The 19,580-nt window shown below is 46.1% G+C and overlaps 1 protein-coding gene across 1 annotated transcript in view; it reads left to right on the top strand.

Annotated features, from left to right (window-relative positions):
- Positions 1–6,134: 6,134 nt before the first annotated feature.
- Positions 6,135–19,580, top strand: part of EXT1 (exostosin glycosyltransferase 1) — a 37,169-nt gene continuing 23,723 nt past the window's right edge. Inside the window, exon 1 of the mRNA XM_073632175.1 lies at positions 6,135–8,189. Within this exon, the coding sequence (XP_073488276.1) occupies positions 7,228–8,189 (962 nt within the window). The 5' untranslated portion in view covers positions 6,135–7,227. The remainder of the gene's footprint in view (positions 8,190–19,580) is intronic.

Here is a 19,580-nt window from a genome sequence, read left to right as displayed (position 1 = left end):
GCTACCTGTGGTTGCAGGAAAGAAAATCACACCATCTATGGCCAGCTTTATTGACAAAAAAGAAACCAGAACAGCTGGGGTGCACAGCAGATTTTCTGGATGACAGATTTAAAGTGAAAGTGAGCATCATTATTAAAAAATTTGCTGTCAGGCAGACCCTATCAGTCCCTTTTGCCAAAAATGCACCCTCCTGCCTGTCAGTCGTCATGTACACTGAACCGCACATGCGCAGCTCAGCAAACATTTATAGCCCCGCCACAGCAATGTCACTGCTGTGCGCAAGTGCATGGAAGACATGGAACCCGGAGAGCCCGGGGGCCCACTGGATTGATCCCACTGCAGCGCTGGAGGACACCATTTGACAGGTAAGTCTGCCATAATATAATAATATGCTGTGCATACTAGCACATTATGGCATAACCCACCTGGAAGCCCCTAAAGAGAAAATTATATAGGGAAGTTAACTACCTCTTTAATAGTAGACACCTCTTAGCCCCTATTCACACATGCGATTTGTCCCACGTTTCCCAAAGCGAGACAATGCTCAGCATAAGGATTCCCATTATATGGAATGGTGCCTGTTCACACCGGATCGTCTTGCTGACCCTCGTCACGCAAAAAAGTATGTCACTTTTATTTTGGGCACAATTGTGCATTTTTGGCCCTTTAGACTTCAATTGGAGCACCTTTAAAAAAATCAAGATACGAGCACTTAAAGCGGAGTTCCACCCAAATTTTGAACAATATCTGTATGTATTCTCTTCCTTGCCTAGATGCTGACATGCCGTTTAAAAAAATTTAAATCGCCGTAATTACCTTTTATTTTTCTATTCTTCTTTGCACTTCCTGGTTCTCCTCCCGTGGGAGTAGGTGTGTTTCTAGCCTCTCCCAGACTCCTGGGAGCTAGTCTCAGGCTTCCCAGGATGCCACTGAGCATGTGCGGGAACGAGCGGTGAATGCTGGGAGCACAGCATTCACCACATCCAGGAAATAAATGCTTGTGGGCTTCAAATGCCCACAATGAAGATGGAGACCGCCTGCAGTGAATAATATAAGTTATTCTTTCCGACGAAATCTGACACAGGCGGACATATTACACACAATATGTGAGTATGTAATGCTGAGAAGAAAAGTTTGTGAATGAACTAAAAAAAAAAAAAAACGATAGATAGGTGGACCCCCCGCTTTAAGTGCATTTTTTGGTGCATTTTTGAGGTTTAAAACAGACAACCTCAGACCTGAGAACAAAACAGAAGATTTAGGAGAGTTCACGCTAAATGTGGAGATTTTCATCCTTCTGGTGAAGGTCCACAAGAACCTCCATGACCTCAGTGATGGCCTTCACAAGAACCGTGACAAGTGGCATAGGTCTTGGGAAGAAACTGACATAGCAGGCATGGCTCAAGAGCTCCGATAGCCCAAACAACACAACATCACACAGGAAAATAAGGAAGCAAATACAATAATGACATATGATGTCACAAATGATAAAGCTTTCCATTGGCAAAAACACCCGAAGCTTGAAAACACACGAAAAATACTTAAAAAAAAAAAAAACGTGCATTTGTATGTGAAAAAAAATAAACCAACAAAATATGAAAAAAGTACTCAAAAAAAGTTTAGTTAAAAACAGAATACACTATGGTTTAAGTCTCTCTCTTTCTTACTAGCTGTTTTGAAGACCTACAGTAGATAACCTTTGCTCCTTGGTTGTAGAATTATGGTCCTTGGTTGTAGAACTATGAGTAAAAACCAGAATCAGGCTACAGTTACATGTCATAAAGGATTAGAATGTCCAGTACAAACTATCTGATTAGTATCCTAAACTATAGTCAGAATAATCGCTAAACGCTGCCATATATCACTTCAATCTGACACTGCCCATTCCTTCCTATCAGTAACTGTATGATCCTTATCTGAATTTTCAACAAGTAGAATGACAGTCAAAGAGATGGAGGAGGAACCTGATCAAAAGAGATAATCTCATATCAGAGATATATTAATAAGTCACACTAAAAATGGTGCCAACAATTCCCCTATAATAAACTGGTTTATGCAGAAGATGATTTTATATCATGGATGAATATGAATATGTAACAGTTTCAGGAAGTATTCCAAAGATATTTAAAGAACCTCTAAAACCCCCAAGAAAAATGATTAGGTAAAAGAGCAGCGAATCATAGAAAAGAAAACGGTACTCAAGAAGAGTAAGGCTTCACTTCCTATTTCCCTTAGTAAGGATGCCGGCGCCTACACTCGGAGCCGGGGGACGAGTCGGCTTGGACAGGTAAGTGTCCTTATATTAAAAGTCAGCAGCTGCAGTATTTGTAGCTGCTGACTTTTAATTTTTTTTTTGTACCCCAACAGAACTTCTGCTTTAAAGTACTGACATTTAGGTGCATTTAGAGGAGTACAAATCTTCTTTCAGGGCCAGTTCACACCGGAATGTGGTGAGGGTGCAAAATGCACTGAGCTGCAATCTGCAGCAGGTGTCAGCGCTAACTTAACGACAACCCAAATGCAGGTCACAAATGCAGTGCAATCGCCTGCACCCAATAACATTGTACAGCAGTACCATTCGATAAAGATGTAGTGTGTTTTTTAACCACTTGCCGACTGCTGCACGCCGATATACATCGGCACAATGGCAGCGGTGGGCAAATGGGCGTACCTGTACACCCCCTTTAAGAGCCGGGGATAGCAGGCACGCGCGGCCGCCGCATACAGCGTGACCGTGCCCGGACATCGCCAGTCTCCCGGCAATCGTGTCACAGAGCCTCAGAACGGGGAAGTGCCTAAGTAAACAAGGTGTTTCCCCGTTCTGGCTTGTGTCATGACAGAGATCACCTGTCATCAGGAGCAGTGATCGCTGTCATGTGAGTTGTAGCCCATCCCCCTCACAGTTAGAATCACTCCCTAGGACACACTTAGAGCCCTTGCACACTGGGGCGGGGGGCGGCGTCGGCGGCAAAATGCCGCTATTATTAGCAGCGTTTTACCATCGGTATGCGGCCGCTAGCGGGGGGGTTTTACCCCCCGCTAGCGGCCGAGAAAGGGTTAAATACCACCGCAAAGCGCCTCTGCAGAGGCGCTTTGCCGGCGGTATAGCCGCGCCGTCCCATTGATTTCAATGGGCAGGAGCGGTAAAGGAGCGGTATACACACCGCTCCTTCACCGCTCCGAAGATGCTGCTGGCAGGACTTTTTTTACCGTCCTGCCAGCGCATCGCTCCAGTGTGCAAGCCCTCGGGGCTTTCACACTGGAATACAAGCAGCGGCACTTTCGGGGCGGTTTGCAGGCGCTATTATTAGCGCAATAGCGCCTGCAAACCGCCCCAGTGTGCAAGGGCTCTTAAAGCGGGGTTCCCACTTAAAAAAAAAAATTAAAAGTCAGCAGCTACAAATACTGCAGCTGCTGACTTTTAATAATCGGACACTTACCTGTCCCAGGGTTCGAAGCCCCGCTCGTCTCCCCCTCCGCTCGGTGGCGCCGGCATCTTAACTGTGGGCGCCCGGCTGTGGCTTCACAGCCGGACACCCACTGCGCATGCGCGAGCCGTCACTGGCCGCGCAATCATGTGGGACCGGTCACGTGTCCCAGATGATTGACAAGAGGGAGGGGGGAGAGGCGATCTCCCTTCCTGCTCCGAGGGAAGTGACGTCAGGAGCCCAGGCACCGAAGGAGGTAGACTACGAGGGACCCCACAGCAACAGGCATTTAGAGGTGAGCAAAAAAAAATTTTTTTCCAAATGTTTATTTTTTATTTTTTTTAAGCACATTAATATTTTTTTTTTGGGGGGGTGGAACTCCACTTTAACCCCTTCATGGCCCCCTAGTGGTTAACCCCTTCCCTGCCAGTGCCATTTACACAGTAATTTGTGCATTTTTATAGCACTGATCGCTGTATAAATGACAATGGTCCCAAAATAGTGTCAAAAGTGTCCGATGTTTCCGCCATAATGTCGCGGTCCCGATAAAAACCGCAGATCGCCGCCATTACTAATAAAAAAAAAATTACTAATAAAAAAGCCATAAAACTATCCCCTATTTTGTAGACGCTATAACTTTTGCTCAAACCAATCAATATACGCTTATTGCAATTTCTTTTTTAACCAAAAATATGTAGAAGAATACGTATCGGCCCAAACTGAGAAAAAAAATTGTTTGTTTATATATTTTTGGGGGATATTTTTTTCAAAATTGTCGCTCTTTTTTTGTTTATAGCGCAAAAAATAAAAACCGCAGAGGTGATCAAATACCACTAAAAGAAAGCTCTATTTGTGGGGGAAAAAAGGACATCAATTTTGTTTGGGTGCAACGTCGCAGGACTGCGCAATTGTCAGTTAAAGCGACACAGTGCAGAATCGCAAAAAAGTGCTCTGGTCAGGAAGGGTGTAAAATCTTCCGGGGCTGAAGCGGTTAAAGTAGTGCAAGCACACCAGAAACACGTCTGAAACACATATGCGCTTTTACCGCAATTTTGCTACAGAGCAGTGAGAAAGGGGCCTTAAAGCGGGGGTCCACCTAAACCGCCAAAAAAAAAAAATATTAAAAGCCAGCAGCTACAAATACTGCAGCTGCTGACTTTTAATAAATGGCCACTTACCTGTCCCAGGGTCCAGCGATGTCAGCAGGCGACGCCGAGAACCCGCTCGGTTCTTGGCAGTTGCCGCCGCCATCCTAGGTGAGGGAATCAGGAAGTGAAGCGTTGCGGCTTCACTTCCCGGTTCCCTACTGCTCGTGCGCGAGTCGCGCTGCGCATCGTAACTGGTCCCCGCTATCTCCTGGGAGCTGTGTGTTCCCAGCAGACAGCGCGGAGGGACAGGAAGAGGCATAGACTCCCATGGGAGTCTATGCCGGAAGTGGGTGCAAATACCTGTCTTAGACAGGTATCTGCACCCCCCTCCCCCCTGAAAGGTGCCAAATGTGACACCGGAGGGGGGGAGGGTTCCGAAAAGCGGAAGTTCCATTTTTGTGTGGAACTCCGCTTTAAGGCTTGGTTCACACTAGTGTGGGGCGCGAGTTCTAGTCGTGAGAAACGCATCGCTTCCCGTACCCGTGTCGCACTGCTCTTGCGAGACGCGCGAGGCTGCCACTCATCGTGAATGGCACCCTCACGTATGTCGGCACACAGCGCGATCGCCGGAACCACAGGAATTTTTGTGCATTTCATGCGGCACAGCAGTCCGTTCAAATGAATGGCGCTGCTGCGCCCGAGCAAACAGGGGGACGCACGTCCCGCACTAGTGTGAACCCAGGCCTTAGATCTTTGGCTAGATTAGCTAGCCATCACATTACATAGATTCCGTAAATCCTAAAGCTGCATTTCACACAGGATCGCGGGGGGCGGAATCACCTTAAAATTCGATTTCAAATGGCTGCAAAACGCGGGAACGCATTTGCGATGTCATCGCTTCTAATGGCACCCCAATCGCGCTGTGATTTTTTTCCCGCAATTGTCGTGCGGTAAATCACTGTCGCCCCCCCCCCAAAAAAAAGAAAAACTCGTGCTTCTTTTTGAGCGTTGCGATTGCAGCGCGATTGACCACGTGACGATCGATTGGGGGTGCCATTAGAAGCAATGGCATCACAAACGCGTCCTCCACGTTTTTGCAGTCGTTTGAAATGGCAGGGCAGAATGACGGCGAGCCCAGCGGCGGCCCGATTTTGGCGCCCGACAAAAAATTGCGCCGCGATTCGGGGTGCCATTGGAAGTTGACAGGATTTTGCAACGATTCGGGAAACGCGGCGACTCTCCTCGCGGTCCGGAAACGCCGCGGTGTGAACGCAGCCTAAGGTGACTGTGTGGCAGGTTGTATGGTCAGATTGTGAATCGTACGGTGACCCTTTAGAACTAAAGGTGGTCATTCACCATACAATATCCAATCAGGCACTACATAGTTGATGGTAAGGGAGATTGTATAGTGTACATCAGATTGCATGGTGTATGGTCCTCTTTATTCTGTAGGACTACACGTTGCAGCAGACGAGAGACACACAGGGGAGGGATGAGGAGGATGCAGGCTCGGTGCTCGCTGTCAGCTCTCCCCCGAACACCGCCCGGCTCCCCCGTCTCTCCCCAGTACAGGGAGAAAGGGGGCGGTCCCCCGGGCCGGGTGCAGCGGAAGCCCCTCCCACCCCCGGACGTGACGTCCGTCCAATGGGAGCGCAGGGTGCGTGGATAGATGAGGTCACAAGCTGTCGTGCGGAGAATGGAATGTGTTAGACTAGAGTAGAGGAAGGGATCCGGGGCACCGCTCACCACCGACAGAGCCTCCCGCACCTCCCGTCCTACAACGGCCGCCTCCCTCCCTTCCGCTCCGCCTCCCCCTTCCTCTACACACCGGGACAGCCCCGCCGCTTCGGGGATGCAGAGCCATGCAGGGATTCGTCCGGTTACCGGGCTCCGGCACGGACATGTAACCCGCTGCTGACACCTCCAGCTTCACCGGTGAAGTTGATGAAGTCAGCCGGTGTGGGGTGCGGACAGTCAGGCGAGGAGCTGATCGGGATCCGGTGCCGGGGGAACAAAGCTGTGCTCTCCGTCTCTGCACACTACGACCAGTCCCTATAAGAAGGAGACCCTTCCAAGGTGGAGACCCCTTAAATCCGGAGATCCTACAAAACCGGACATTCTTCCAAACTGGAGACCCTTTAAGTCGGAGATCCCTCAAAGCCGGAGATCCCTCAAAGCCGGAGATCCCTCAAAGCCGGAGATCCCTCAAAGCCCGGAGATCCCTCAAAGCCGGAGATCCCTCAAAGCCGGAGATCCCTCAAAGCCCGGAGATCCCTCAAAGCTCGGAGATCCCTCAAAGCCGGAGATCCTTTTTCGAAATTGGAGATCCTTAAAGCCAGAGACCATTTGGATTCCCTTTTAAGCCGGACCCCCTTAACAATCTGAGAACTTAAAGCGGAAGACCCTTTAAACCGGGGACACTTTAATTGGTGCCGTTGCACCCCCCCCCCAATTACCTTCCCCCACCACTCCCCCCAAAAAAAGATTGGCTCTACCAAGGAGATGAAAGACCGAACGGGGGAACGTTAAAGAAGTCGCCCACATGCTCTGGATCACGCCGCGGCTGGGGGAAAGGCATCCGCGGAAGGTGGGAGAAGAGAGTTTGACATCTATCCGCTCAGGAAGATGGCGGAGTGGAGCTGAGGACGCGGACCGGGAACGTTTGGGGGCTTTTGCGTTCATCTCCGACCACCCCGAGCCCGACCGGACACATGCAGGCCAAAAAACGCTACTTCACCCTGCTGTCGGCCGGCACCTGCGTCATCCTGCTCTTCTACCTCGGCGGGTTGCAGTTTAGGGCGTCCAGGAGCCAGAAGAAGAGGGACGACCACCACCGGAGGAATGGCCTTCAGAAGGGCGCCGACTACCACCCGTGGCCCCGCTTCCCCGACCCCTTGCTGCCCTTCATCCAGTGGGATCAGGCGGAGGGCGAGGATTCCAACAGCCAGGGCTCGCCCCGGCAGAAGCGGGACGCCAACTCCAGCGTCTACAAGGGCAAAAAGTGCCGCATGGAGTCCTGCTTCGACTTTTCGCTGTGCCGGCGGAACGGCTTCAAGGTGTACACCTACCCTCAACAGAAGGGGGACAAGATTTCGGAGAGCTACCAAAACATCTTGTCGGCCATCGAGGGCTCCAGGTACTACACCTCAGACCCCAGCCAGGCTTGCCTGTTCATCCTGAGCCTGGACACCTTGGACCGGGACCAGCTGTCCCCGCAGTACGTCCACAACCTCCGCTCCAAGGTCCAGAACTTGCACCTGTGGAACAACGGTAGAAACCATTTAATTTTTAATTTATACTCTGGGACTTGGCCGGACTACACCGAAGACGTGGGCTTCGACATCGGCCAGGCCATGCTGGCCAAGGCTAGCATCAGCACGGACAACTTCCGCCCCAACTTTGATGTTTCCATCCCGTTATTTTCTAAGGATCATCCCAGGACAGGGGGGGAACGGGGGTTTCTGAGATTTAACACTATCCCTCCGATTCGGAAGTACATGTTGGTCTTCAAAGGGAAAAGATACTTGACGGGGATAGGGTCAGACACCAGGAATGCCTTATATCATGTTCATAATGGGGAGGATGTGGTACTCTTGACTACTTGCAAGCATGGAAAAGACTGGCAGAAGCACAAAGACTCGCGTTGTGACAAAGATAACGCTGAATATGAGAAGTAAGTGGTGTCTGCCTGGTGTACACCGTCCTCCCTCTCTCCTCTCCTTTTTTTTTTTCTTTCTCCTTCTTCCCCGGTACAGATGCTGTTAACAGCTGTCGGGTCCTGGTATGGCGTGAGCCTTTCTGCTGGCTTAACCAAAGACCTGCATCGATTTCAACATGTGTATACGTTTCCATTGATTTCGTGATTTGACACCGCAGGGTGCTTGCCTTTTTTTTTTTTTTTGAAGTGTATGTTGATATGGGCTCTCATCTCTAGAAGGAATGCTTGTTTCCAGGCGCAGAGCTTGACCTTTGCACTTTCCTATATAGAGTGTATTCCAGCTAGAGGAAGGTCAGGTCTTGTCCCATTGGCTGTATACTGTTAAGGTTGATAATGCATATTTTGCTTTGGAGACTTCCAGGATGTCCTAACGTTTATTATTGCTTTCGTAGGTCTGGGTCTAAATCCATGTTATTGATGGTCAGTGACCAACCCTTAGTTCTCTATAGGGAATTCTGTATGCTATGTTTGGTTTGCTTGATTTTTGGGTACGTAAGTTTCATGACATGCTGTCTTGTCTTTGATGGTGAGCTGGTTGGGTTAATTTAATTTCTGCCTTAGATGTTAACCCAACAAGATCATTGTTTTTGGTGAGTTTTCTTGGTGCAATGATGGTCAAAGGCCAACCCTTAATTCCCTATAGGGAATTTTGTACGCTATATGTTTGGTAGTGTTGTGTTTTGCTTTGTTTTTTGGGTGTATAATAGTTTCATGACTTGGCATTTAGTGCTCATGGTGATCATGTTGGGTTAATTCCATTTCTTTCTTGCATGTTAACCCAATAATATAACCATTTTTTTTTTTTTTTATAGTAGTTGGTGCTATGATGGTCAAAGGCCAACCCTTGGTTCTCTATAGGGAATTTTGTATGCTATATGTTCAGTATTTTTGGGTTTGATTGATGTTGGGTGTATAATAGTTTCGTGACTTGCCGTCTAGTGTTGGTGGCGACCTGGTTGGGTTAATTTAATTTCTTACTTGCACATTAGCCCAACAAGATCACCATTTTTGGTGAATTTTATCTTAGTAGTTGGTCCTATGGTGGTCGATGACCAACCCTTCATTCTCTATAGGGAATTCTGTATGTTATATATTCAATATTGCTGGGTTTGCTTGATTTTGGGTATAAAATAGATTTGTGACTTGCTGGTGATTTTGTTGGGTTAATTCCATTTCTGTCTTGCAAGTTAACCCAAGAAGATCACTGTTTTTGGTGAGGTGTTTATTTATTTTGTAATTGGTGCTATGATGGTCAAATACCAACCCTTTAATTCTCTATAAGGCATTCTGTACACTGTGTGGTTTTGTCGGATTAGCTTGATTCTTGGATATATAACATAGTTTTAATGGCAGTGTGGATTTCTTGACAAAGATTCTCCTGTTGACGGTGATCTTGTTGGGTTAAATTCATTTCTGAAGGCGTTTTTATTAGTAGTTGGTGCTATAATGGTCATTGACCAACCCTCAGGTTCTCTGTAGGGAATTCTGTACACTTTGCTTTATTAACTACTGTTTTTACATTGAGTCAACCTTCTGGGTTGCAACAAAGTTACTTGTAGTATAGCTGACCCTTGACTTTATTGTAATGATTCAGAAATGTACAGTATTCCATAGAAGCTGAAAAGGATATTTTGAGTACTTTAGTCAGACTAGTGAATGCTGATCGGTGCTCAAGGCACATTTCTATTGTAAATCCTGTCATATTTTTTGCACATAGACACTAGAATCTCCAAAAGTAAATGGAGCACCTCCTAAGGATTAATATACACATTGCATTCTGGTCATACAGTCTCTGTACAATCAACTTTTAGATCTTCCAAAACTATGATAGGCGAACCTGCCTAAAGCATCCAAACAGGCCCTTGCAGTACGTGTTTGTTGGTAGTTCTAAAGGAGAGTGTACAATCAGATTGTAACATGTGTGGTGAGTTTAAGAGTATCATTATGTGTAGTCTTTCAAGGTACATGTTTCAAGAATTTACATAGTGATGCTCTTTAGAGGCATCTCCTTGTCCTTTTTTTGAGTTGGAACGTGATTTATTTTATTTTTTTTTTATTATTATATAGACACTAGTAACACAAAACAAAAAAAGACTGTTCTCCCTAAAGAGAATCGGGATGTAAACCTTTGAAACATCCATGTATGTGTGCCAAGTCTTGGGGACCCCCATCCATGTATGTGTGCCGAGCCTTTGGGACCCCCATCCATGTATGTGTGCCAAGCCTTGGGGACCCCCATCCATGTATGTGTGCCAAGCCTTGGGGACCCCCATCCATGTATGTGTGCCAAGCCTTGGGGACCCCCATCCATGTATGTGTGCCGAGCCTTGGGGACCCCCATCCATGTATGTGTGCCGAGCCTTGGGGACCCACCTATCCATGTATGTGTGCCGAGCCTTGGGGACCCACCTATCCATGTATGTGTGCCGAGCCTTGGGGACCCCCATCCATGTATGTGTGCCGAGCCTTGGGGACCCCCATCCATGTATGTGTGCCGAGCCTTGGGGACCCCCCCATCCATGTATGTGTGCCGAGCCTTGGGGACCCCCCCATCCATGTATGTGTGCCAAGCCTTGGGGACTCCCATCCATGTATGTGTGCCGAGCCTTGGGGACCCACCTATCCATGTATGTGTGCCGAGCCTTGGGGACCCACCTATCCATGTATGTGTGCCGAGCCTTGGGGACCCCCCCCATCCATGTATGTGTGCCGAGCCTTGGGGACCCCCCCATCCATGTATGTGTGCCGAGCCTTGGGGACCCCCCCATCCATGTATGTGTGCCGAGCCTTGGGGACCCCCCCATCCATGTATGTGTGCCGAGCCTTGGGGACCCCCCCATCCATGTATGTGTGCCGAGCCTTGGGGACCCCCCCATCCATGTATGTGTGCCGAGCCTTGGGGACCCCCCCATCCATGTATGTGTGCCGAGCCTTGGGGACCCCCCCATCCATGTATGTGTGCCGAGCCTTGGGGACCCCCCATCCATGTATGTGTGCCGAGCCTTGGGGACCCCCCCATCCATGTATGTGTGCCGAGCCTTGGGGACCCCCCATCCATGTATGTGTGCCAAGCCTTGGGGACCCCATCCATGTTTCAAGACTTTGACATACTGATAGTCTTAGAGGTGCCCAGTCTCCCTTATTTGATTCCAGAGTCTTCAGGCCCTTGAATGGGATTGTACTGTTAGTGTATGATGGCAGCCTAGGAGATGACCCACAGATTTAGGACTGAATCACTGTGCTGTGCCCCCCCCCCCCCCTATTTTTTAGGGTTCCTTTATGTTGTGTATATTTTTTTCTCTATAAAGTTAAGGTAAACTTCATCCAATCGAGACTCAGGCAGCCTAAAGGATGTAAGTGTCCCAGGTACTACAGGTCTCAGCATACTACCAACAACAATATGTTTGCAGGTCTCATGCTGAAACTTGCAGTGCACTAAATCCCGAAGTACCATACGTTTTCTGCTTCGGGAATGCAGCATTCATAGCACCACAGTGTCACTTGTTTATCTTTGGGTATTGATATCCCCGTCCCCAGAAGAAAGGTCATCATGTCGGAATGTCTGGATTTTTTTTTTAAACTTGCCATTTACAAAAATACATTTTTGAGCGATCCATTCCAGTCTAGTCAAGTCTTAAATAAAAGCCTGAAACAATGCCACGAAGGGTTCCTGTCCTCTGTCGTTCACGTTTGCATATGTTACTGTTAATGCAAATGGAACATCAACTGCACTTACAAATGTAGCGGCACTCGTCGTGTGCCGACTGTATGGATCTATATTTTAGTCTGGGAGGATATTGACTTTATCATCGGGCAATTTACTGCATATTCAGTTATCATAAAAATTCTATGCAAACCTCAAGGTCTGTAATCTTCTTTAATTGATCAAGCACATTAGTTGCCCTGATAATGCAGACATTAGATGTAAATAAAACCTTCCTTCTGGAAGCCGGCTTAGACAATCGTGAGTTTCCTGTAATGCTGTGAATGAGCCGAAGGGGGGAACTGCTTGTTGACAGTCGACTCTGCCTGGTGCTTGAGATGCTCAGACACCTGTGTGGAGTGGAGCAATAATCTGGATATTGCCATGCAGTAAATGCATACTGCTGTACAGGAGGCTGCCAAATCTTTGATGTTATCCTGCCTGATTTAACTTTCAAGTGGAGGAAACAAGACCTTTGACTTGGTTTTATGTGTGCTGTTTACATATCTAGGAGTAGGCTACTACTATGCTGTTTTGATCTTTTTATTGCTGTTAAGTTGTAAAGTCGGTGGATCAAAATCTGTCAACTCAACCAGAGTTCCGTGGAGGCCTAGGGTTCCTCTAACTGTTGCTAAGGGGTTCTTTGAACTGTGGTTGGCCTCCTAGTTGATGGTGCCAGTGCCACCAGGCAGTCAGTGGCATGACTACAATGATCTACATACGGTAGATCTACTATCTATGATAGGGGCTTTCTTCACACTGACCACTGATGTAAGGGGCATTGGTGGTCACTGACTCCCGATGAAATGGTTTTAGCTGGAGGTTCCCTTTGACCAGAAAATTATTTCAAGTGTTCCTCTATAATAAAAAGGTTGAGAAACACTCAAAGTATTTAAGCTTCGAGTCAACCTCTCCTTCAGTCCTGATAACAATGGGGAAGGAAAATTCCAAAATTTTGAGTTTCCACCAGAACAGGTATAGGGGGTAATCCTTCTAGTAGTGACAGCTGTCTAGTTAGATGGCTTATTTCACTCTGGAGAGATCTTCTCACCTCCTGTTGTGTTTGCAGGAAAGAGAATCTCTCCAATGGAGATATATATATAGATATCTCCCCATGGGTTATCCATTGTGAATCCAGCATTGTTCTATAGGTATCCCCCACTGTTCTGCTGCCCACCAGGTCCTGCACTGCCATCATCTTCTCTGACCTCTTTTGGAGCCAGATTTCTTTTCCCGGTGATGTCAGAGAAAAAGATGGTGGTCAGGACCTGGCAGCCCGATGATGCATGCGCTGTAGAGCACACAGAGGCCTCCTGGGCTGCTTGATGGGCATCTCAGGAGTCTATGGGCAGTTGAGTATGTCCTTCCCCTTATTTAGGCAAACGGAACGTGTGGGGAGGAGGGTTCCCCTCCAAAAAAAAGTATATTAAAAAAAAAATGTTTGATAGTAGAAGAAGGTTATAAGAAAGCTTATTTGCTGTTTTAATCATTAGTGGGTCAAATCTGCATTATTTTTTTGACCGCAGTGAGGATTTGAAGGTTGGAAAATTTTTCTCAAATTAGGTTTTTTGATACGGTTTTCGGCCATTCATAACAATCTTTTGAATGAAAAATGTTCTGGGAATTTTTTATACAAATTTTTCCTAAGACTTTCCCCAAAATTTTCGTTTGACGTTCTCTCTATCCATGGCCAGTTGAGAGAGGTAGAAATGAAAGGATGGAACGTGGGTGGGAGGGGTAAGGGTCCGCTTTAACCACTTCAGCTCTGGAAGGTCTTACCCCCTTCTTGACCAGGCCATTTTTTGCGATACGCAACTGTGTCGCTTTAACTGACAATTGCGTGGTTGTGCGACACTGTACCCAAATAAAATTGATGTCCTTATTCTCCCTTCACATAGAGCTTTCTTTTTTTGTGGTATTTGATCCCCCAACTTTTTTTTTTTTTTTTTTTTATTATAGCCCAAAAAAAAAAAAAACAATTTTGAAGAAAAAAAATGTATATTGCTGTCTGCTATAAAACATATCCAATAAAAAAATGTAAAAAATAAATTCCTCATAAATTTAGGGCAATATGTATTCTGCTATATATTTTTGGTAAAAAAAAAATTCCCAATAAGCGTATATTGATTTGCGCAAAAGTTATCGAGTCTATGGGATAGATTTGGGGACTTTAAAAAAAAAAAAAAAAAAAAAATTTATTTTATATTTTTTTTTTACTAGTAATGATGGCAATCTGTGACATTGCAGCGGACAAATCTGACACTTATGCAGGCCATACACGGTCGAATTTCGAACAAATTTTCTTTTCAAAAACAGAATGTTCGTTTTTTTTGTGATCCGATGATGCCTTCAATTTCACCGCATGTCGCTACAGAAAAGAATTTTCGTGGCCGGGAATCTTCTTTTCTCTCTGTAAATTTTCTTTTCTTATTACATTTCTCGCACGATTCTTCCATCATTGATTAGAAAATCGTTTGTTTTTCTAAAAATTTCCAACATGTCCGATTCCTAAAATTTGAATGCCGCACGAAAATCGGCCGTTGTTGCAGCCCACTAATGGTGCGAAATTCAAACGAAAGTTCTTTCATACGATTTTCGCAAGAAAATTCTTACGAAATTCGAACCGTGTATGGCCGGCATAAGTGACACTTTTTGTGGACCGGTGAGACCAATACAGTGATCAGTGCTAAAAAAAAAAATAAAATGCACTGTCATGTATAAATGACACTGGCATGGAAGAGGTTAACAGGTGCAGTCAAAGGGTTAAAAGTGTTCCCTGGGAGTGCTTTCTAACTGTAGGGGGAATGCTTTGACTAAGACCCCTTTCACACTGAGGTGTTTTTCAGGCGCTTTTGGGCTAAAAATAGGGCCTATAAAGAGCCTGAATAACGGCTCCCTTGCAGTCTCAGTGTGAAAGCCCGAGTGCTTTCACACTGAGGCGATGCGCTGGCAGGATGTTAAAATAAATCCTGCAAGCAGCATCTTTGGAGTGGTGAAGGAGCGGTGTATACACTGCTCCTAAACCGCCCCTGCCCATTGAAATGAATAGGCAGCGCCGCCACTGAAACGGCACTTTGCGGGTCGTTTTAACCGTTTTGCGGCCACTAGCGGGGGTTAAAAGCTCCCCGCTAGCAACCGAAAACCTCCGCTAAAGCGCCGCTAAAAATAGCGGCACTTTGCAGCTGACGCCCCAGTGTGAAAGCAGCCTTAAGGAAAACAGAGATTCGTGTTTCTGCTTAGAAACACAAGATCTCCACTTTCCTCTGGCAGAACGGTGGTCTGCCTTGTTTACATAGGCAGACCGCCTTTCTGCCTCTCTACGAATGATCATCGGGTTTCCAGCAGACGACACGTCTGCCAGACCCACTGATTGAACTGAAAGGAAGCCTAATGGAACTTGTGGGTGCCCGCCCTGGCTCGCCTCTGCAGACAGTAGAAAATTAGGAAATTACTGCACTCCACAACTGATATCCAAGATCCTTTATTGGACGTTCCAAAGTGACACCACAGGACAGAAGATTGACTGGTAGACGCGTCTCACACAATACAAATGTGCTTAATCGTTAACCAATGATTAAGCACGGTTTTATTGTGTGACTGGTGTCTACCAGTCAGTCTTCTGTTCTGTGGTGTCACCTTGGAATGTCCAATAAAAGATCTTTCATATCCGTTTTGGCAGTGGCAGCAAACAACCACCCGGCACTTACCCCATCGTGGCGGGTGGCAGGGAGCGTGGTGCAGCGGCTTCGTGTCCTCTTCTCCATGGTGGCTTCCAGCGTCCAATAGGATCGCCTGTCTTTTCAGCCAATTGGGAGACTGGTGTCAAAACCCTCTTCCTGATTGGCTGGGAGGAGGATCAGTGTTAAAACCGAGAATATTAATTCGCTGTTGTAACACACCAGGATGGGATCGGAAGGCGCACTCTCTGTGACCAGAGCCCATCCTATATTGAAGCCTATTGGAGCCTCTGGCTCTAATCGGTGCTTTAAAAAAAAACCAAAAAAAAAAACAGCCCCCCCCCGCATTGGATTACATGCCTTGTAAGGTGTCTTGAAAGTGGCCGAACGCATGGATGGGGGAGAGAGCGGCGCCGAAGCGCCCTTAATGGACGGGCCACACCTGAGTTGTGGTGTGCAGCTATTTCTTCATTTTGGACCCGCTGATTGGCTCCTGCTGTGTCCAATCACAGCAGGAGCGGGTCTTCTGCGCACGCGCGCCCCAGAGCTGAAGAACGACGACACGTACAGGTACGTGATTTTAAGCTTAAGGGCCGCCCTGCCTGTGGGTTGGTCCTTAAACGATTAAGCTGTCTGCACATACGGTTTCATCCAAAATCTTTTTCTCTAGGACTAGCCAGAGTCCTGCAAAATCAGCTCCTATTAGAATAAGTATGAGCCCTCCCCACCCTCAACATGCACATGTCTGGGCTTGCCCATAGGTCACTCAAGCCCCTAGGCCTTTGTATTATGAAATGGGACATCTAATCCTCATTACATGGAAGTGAAGAAAATTCAGGGCAGTGATGGGGAATGGAAGCCTTTGCTGATGGCGAGAGATTATCTTCATCTCGCTCTCTTAATTTTATGCCTGGTGGTGAGCACGCCGGGATTGCTTTGGATTTCTTTTTTTTTTTTTTTTGTCCAACGATAGATCTATGTTTATCCCAAGCATGTTTGAAGGCATTTTCTGGTTGACTGTCTCACAACCTCTGCTGGAAGTTTATTCCAAGCCTCAACTTCCCTTTCAGTAAAATAATACCTTCTAAAATTGGTTTTCAAACTTCCCAGTTAGTTTGAGGTAAGGTCCCTCCCGTGTTCTTGATTTTGGTTTCATATTGAAAAACTGCCCTCCTGAACCTTATTCACCCCCTTGATGTATTGTGCATGCGTGTTGGGACTTCCGTTCATCCACAAATGTGGCACTATAATCGTGTTGTCGGGTAGGTCAGGTATGGTTCCTGGTGCTTTCACGCTCGTTGCTGATCCATAGCTGTTGGTTGTAGGTACTAGAATGAATAATGATGAAGATATTTGCCAGCACACCATGGAACGACGTAGATGGCGTCCAAATGTGTAATTTATTGCATGATCACAACACAAGAAGAGTGCAATGTTTTGGAGTCACGCAGGACCCCTTCATCAGGCACGTGTTGGGACTTCCGTTCATCCACAAATGCGGCCCTATAATAATGCATGCGTTGTGGGGTAGGTCAGGTATGGTTTCTGGTGCTTACACGCTCGTTGCTGATCCATAGCTAATGGTTGGTTGTAGGTACTAGAATGAATAATGATGAAGATATTTGCCAGCACACCATGGAACGATGTAGATAGCGTCCAAACGTGTAGTTTATTGCATGATCACAACACGAGAGTGCAACGTTTCGGACTTACGCAGGACCCCTTCGTCAGGCACGTGTTGGGACTTCCATTCATCCACAAATGCGGCACTATAATAATGCATGTGTTGTGGGGTAGGTCAGGTATGGTTTCTGGTGCTTACACGCTCGTTGCTGATCCATAGCTAATGGTTGGTTGTAGATACTAGAATGCAGACGGGTGTAAACAAGTTGAGTATTTCTATTGGCGGTCGCTTATCTGATGCCACATTACAGATCTGCCCCTTGACATCAAGCAGCCTGGATAGAGGAGTCCTACTATGGGCAACACGTATGCAGCTCCTATTTGAACGTCTTTAATGTCCCCACACTTAATTAACATTTAGTACTCCATCCAAATGCATTGCAGCCCATGTAAAAGTAGTTTACCTTGTTGCTGTAGTAGGTCACTGAATTTTATGTCTTCTATTACTCTTTCCACTGTTTTATTATTCGCTCCTCTATGCGTCTTGTGAATGGCTTTGCTTCTGTTGATGTCAGGTCTTGCAGATCCTGCTGTCGTATTCCACAATCTGACCATTGAAGCGTACTGTGGCTTCAGTGCCGAGATTGGGCCATTTTGCTAATAAATCCGTTGTAGTCTTCATTTGGTGAAAGCGCTGCCCTGTGGCTGAATGTGTTAAAACTGCAGACGCGGTCATAATTAAAACTAACGTTTCCATACCATATTGTGTAGCGTCCCCAGGGCTCTCGCTCCCTGACAAAGGATCAGGGACTCGGTGCTGTAACACACAGCTGTGGCATCAGCCATGATATACCCAGCGGGAGGGAACGGAGATATTGAAAGATCATTTCCTGCAACACCAACCAGGTATTTCTGTAGAGGTGCACATTAACCACTTTGATGTAGCGTACAAGTCTAGGCGTAATGCATCTACGCTGGTTGTAAACCAATTAAACTGCCAGTGTGATTTTCTTCCCCCTCCCTTTTTTTTTTTTTGCATTGATTTATTATCTCTCTCTAGGTGGAACTACATTGTGGTGTTCATAAAGTGAACCAGTAATACAGGAAGTCCCCGAGTTACGAACACAATAGGGACTGTAGGTTTGTTCGTAAGTCACAACACTGCATTTGTAAGTGTAACTTCCGGTTGGAACACTGCGTTCGTAAGTGTGGGATGTTCCGGGCGCTTGTTATGCTATCTGGGGCTCTTCTGGCCATGCAGTACAATGTAGTACTGCAGTATGGGATGTGTCCGGAGGTATCCAGGACCAGCGTTGAGCACAAGTGGCTGGCATTTGAGGCCATTCGTAAGTAGGAGTTGTTCGTAACTCAGGGACTGCCTGTAGTTGTAAATTTACTAAACTGTATGGTCTGGCAGATGGTAGTTGACATAAAGTTGAAGACCTTACTTTTTTAGAGCTGTAATTCTCCTTTTCACAATGCCTTTGGAAGCTGCTGGAGTTCCCAATGCCAATATGGACTTTGTAAAATATGATCTTAGCCTAGGTAGCCTCCCTATATATGATGGTACGTAGGCCCGTTGAGGGCTCAGCGAGGTACTGGTGCTTGGGCCCGTCGAGGGCTCAGTGAGGTAATACCGGTACGAAAAAAAAATGGGTAGTATTGCAGCTTAACTGCCTTCCGATGTGGTGGCTGCCTTAGTTTTTCTTTCACACTTTTTTTTTTCCCTTTTTTATATGAATAATCCTGCCATCCACACACTTCCTGTCCTAGGGCAACAATCGCACTGAGCAGTGCTGTCACCCCAGGACAGGGAGTGTGTTTGGACTATGTAACACCACCCTCTTGTTTCCAAGTAGTCCATCTCTTTTTTTTTTTTTTTTTTTTTTTTTTTTTATTCACTTGTCAAACTGATATAATCCAATGATATATCAACATACCAAAACAAATAAGGGGAAATGTGTTGTCCATGTTTGCATACGGTGTAAGCTGGAAAAAATATATATATATATATATATATATATATATATATATATATATATATATATATATAATATTTATTTATTTATTTATTTATTTTCACATTTTAATAATGTGTATATACCTATAACCCTAATGTTTGTTTACCTACACTTTTTTTTCTAAGCATAGTTTGTTTTATATATAATATCTCACAAAACTGAGTACACCCCTCACAGTTTTGTAAATATTTTATTATATCTTTTCATGTGACAAGACTGAAGAAATTACGCTTTGCTACAATGTAAAGTAGTGAGTGTACAGCTTGTATAACAGTGTAAATTTGCCATCCCCTCAAAGTAACTTAACACACAGCCATTAATG

The sequence above is a fragment of the Aquarana catesbeiana genome, linkage group LG05 (assembly GCF_042186555.1).
Source record: "Aquarana catesbeiana isolate 2022-GZ linkage group LG05, ASM4218655v1, whole genome shotgun sequence".
Classification (NCBI taxonomy): Eukaryota; Metazoa; Chordata; class Amphibia; order Anura; family Ranidae; genus Aquarana; species Aquarana catesbeiana.
This window is presented reverse-complemented; position numbering and strand designations above follow the sequence as displayed.